This window comes from Pteropus medius, unplaced genomic scaffold (assembly GCF_902729225.1).
Source record: "Pteropus medius unplaced genomic scaffold, Ma_sr-lr_union100, whole genome shotgun sequence".
NCBI lineage: Eukaryota > Metazoa > Chordata > Mammalia > Chiroptera > Pteropodidae > Pteropus > Pteropus medius.
Window position 1 is genome coordinate 1,661,098 of NW_024344434.1, and position 3,422 is coordinate 1,664,519.

The 3,422-nt window shown below is 56.3% G+C and overlaps 1 protein-coding gene across 1 annotated transcript in view; it reads left to right on the forward strand.

The window, feature by feature from the left end:
- Positions 1-3,422, forward strand: part of EN1 (engrailed homeobox 1) — a 5,572-nt gene that overhangs the window by 852 nt on the left and 1,298 nt on the right. The window contains 1 exon segment of the mRNA XM_039872689.1: positions 1-638. This exon segment is cut by the window's left edge and continues 38 nt beyond it. Within this exon segment, the coding sequence (XP_039728623.1) occupies positions 1-638 (638 nt within the window).

Below are 3,422 nucleotides of genomic sequence, written 5' to 3' on the forward strand. Positions count from 1 at the left end.
GCCGCCGCCGCCGCCGCCGCAGCAGCAGCATCTCGCGGCGCCTGCTCACCAGCCGCAGCCCGCGGCCCAGCTGCACCGCACCACCAACTTTTTCATCGACAACATCCTGAGGCCGGACTTCGGTTGCAAAAAAGAGCAGCCGCCGCCGCAGCTCCTGGTGGCGGCGGCGGCCGGAGGAGGCGCCGGAGGAGGCCGGGTCGAGCGTGACAGAGGCCAGACCGGCGCAGGTAGAGACCCTGTCCACCCGCTGGGCACGCGGGCTCCAGGCGCCGCCTCGCTCCTGTGTGCCCCGGACGCGAACTGTGGCCCACCCGACGGCTCCCCGCCAGCCGCCGCTGGTGGCGCGGGCGCGTCTAAAGCTGGGAACCCTGCAGCGGCGGCAGCGGCGGCAGCTGCCGTGGCAGCGGCGGCAGCAGCAGCAGCAGCAGCGGCCAAGCCTTCGGACAGCGGCAGCGGCAGTGGAGGTGGCGTGGGGAGCCCAGGTGCTCAGGGTGCCAAGTACCCGGAGCACGGCAACCCAGCCATCTTGCTTATGGGCTCAGCCAACGGCGGGCCCGTTGTCAAAACTGACTCGCAGCAGCCCCTCGTGTGGCCCGCCTGGGTCTACTGCACGCGCTACTCGGATCGTCCGTCCTCCGGTGAGTACCCAGCCCCGGGCTGCGCCATGCATTCTGGCCCGGCGGATGCCCCAGAGCTCTTAGTCGCCGTGCTGGGGAGAGTAAACCCGGCTCCGGCTCTCTGTTCTCTCACGCTGCTTCCTCTTTATCAGCCCCGGTCCCAGCTACAACCAAGTGTCTACCCAGTTTTGCGCTCCTGGCTTCTGTGGCCACCACCCGGGAGGCTACAGCTCATGGCACCGGAAGCTCGAGTCTCCATCCTTCGGTTTTGAACACTGAGCTTCTCGGGTGTTCTTTGTTTTTTACTCTTATTATTTTTAGGAAAGACGCAATTAGTCATTGATTTTTCTTTCTTGGGAGAGGGGTGTTTAGAGTCGACGGGAAGGTGGGCCTAATGATTTCGGACTGCAATCCTGCCAGCCTGGCCTTGCGGAGGCCAAAATCCAGCAAGGCTTTGATTAGAGAAATAATCTTCACTTTGATGTTTTAACAGACACAAACACCATCTCGATAGTTTCTGCGTAGAATTCATTTACATAGAGACAGATTTGAGGTCACGCAGGAAGAGAGAAAAAGCGTCTGATCGCTGTCCCTCTTCCTCAGGCCGAGTAGCCAAGAGAATCTGACCCGGGTGGGTAGAATCCAGAGAAAGGCAGTTGCCGAAACGGCGAGTGTCTAGAGCCCCTGGCTCCTGGTTCTCTGGAGCTGACAGACATACAGTGGGAGAGGAGAAAAAACAGGTCAGATCAGGTCAGGCCAGAAAGCGGGGCTGAGGATTTGAGAGCCAGCCTCCTCCGCAGCTTCTCCGCAGCAGCTCGCACATCCCGTCCCTTCCTCCTTTAATTCCTTCGTACCGCACATCTGCCAGTTAGCAGATTTCTGCTAGCCGAAGGCCCCGTTTTCTTGACTTTCCTTTGGCCCTTTTTCCTTGCGTATCTTGCGCTTGGAGAACCCAAGGCCGAGACCTGCCCTGGCAGAGGAGGCTGAGGCCAGTCTGCATCCCCAGCCGGCAGCGCCCAGTGGCCAGTGGGCGCTTCGAGGAGGCCAGCAGGGGCTCTATGGCCTATGGTTGGGTTCCGGGCACCTGGGTCCGGCAGGAGGCCGGGCACGGCATAACCGTATGGAGCTCTACTCCGGCTGTTTTCTAGCCTCCCAGCCGCTGCAGGCCGAGCACGGATCGATGCGCGCTATCAGCCCCCGCCATCTCAGAGCCCCGTTATTGACACGTCGGGCTCCCTGAACCTCCGAAAAGCTCCTTTGATTGACTTGCCTGATGGATAGAGTGATTGAGCTGTCAGGCCGTGAGGCTCGGGGTTGGCCGTGAGGATACGATTTTATTATAAATGTCCATGCCTCTGCACACACATACAACACTCACAAAGTCTAGGACACACAAGGCAGCGGGGCCTTTCTGGGGATGTGCATGTTTCCTGAGCCATCTCTGCCCCCTCAGCTAATTACTAATCTAAACCAAGGCCTTCTTTCCTTCCCAGCCCACCTCCTAGTCACCCTGCTCCATAGTGGGCTTTGTCTTTGTTCTTGGCGGCTTTCCTTCTTATGGGCCAGGGAAGGCAGGGTACTGGCTTCTTCTCCTGCATAGGCAGTTAAGAGAGATGAACCTCAAGCCAGACCTGAGTTCCTGCAGTCAGCCATGCCTGGATTCTTTTGTCACAAGACAGCAGGTCACCCCAGGCACTGGCCCATCCCAGGAGCCAGATGCTCAGCTTACCCTTTTGTCGCTAGGTTTGGTGATGCCAGTGAACACCTTTCTTTCCGGACAGTTTTAGATATTAACAGGCCTGACAGAGACTTAATTGGGCTCCGTAAGTTCCCATAACCAAGACGAGGCCCAGGAAGCAAATGCCAGAAGATTCGGGCATGGAGGCTGATGGACAGAGATTCTGTCTTTACAGGCTACCTCCTAGCTCTCCTTTTCTCCTTTCTCTCTCTAGGCTGCCAGCGCAGCCCTCTTCCCAGATTAGGTTTGGTGGGAGACTTCACTTTCCTGGGAAGGTGTTCTGTGGTCTCTTTATATATACATTTTATGGTCAAAGCACGGATTTTTGTTGAGATTTGAGGGACAGCACTCTGTCCCTATTTTGCTATTTAGGCTGGGAGGAGGGCTGTAATCTACTTGCAAATGACATAGGTGGGCAGGGAAACCAGATTTGGCTTGTTTTTGTTATTCAGGAGTTTTCTATCCTGAAATTGCATCTTATGTATTCGAAAGAGAGATAAGGGAGACCCTGCCTGTGCAGCTGGGTGGAGGAATGAGGAGGGCCCTCTCTTTCTTACTGGCACCATCCACGGGGCATAGCAGAGAACTCATGGGCCATGTGTGTAAGGTGTGCAACTGGGTGAAGGTCAGTGTCTCCCTGGGAGCCTAGAAAGGTCTTCTTTAGGGCCAAAGAGAAAGAAGAGGTAGAGCAGACACTGAATTCTTGGAACTAAGCAAGCCTCTCACAGCCCCTTCTCTGTCTCCTGTTTTCTGGGATAAATAGCCACAAGCAGATGGGGTTTTATTGTAGGTGCTCAGGTGTAGGTGCGCTTCTGGAGGAGGATGGGAGGCTGGCGATTCCTCCAGGCTGATCCTAGCCTAGTGTCTTCACTGCCTCAGTCTTGAGCCTTTTTTGATTCCAGAGCTGTGAAGACTGCAGGACTCTAACCTCCAACTCTGGGCTGGGCCGGATGGGGCTCCAGACATTTCTCAATCTTGGATTCTGCGATTTAATTCCTGTTCTAAATTGAGGTTTAGGGTGCACGTACAACCTCAGCAATTTTTCTCCACAGCCGTTCTCGCCCGCG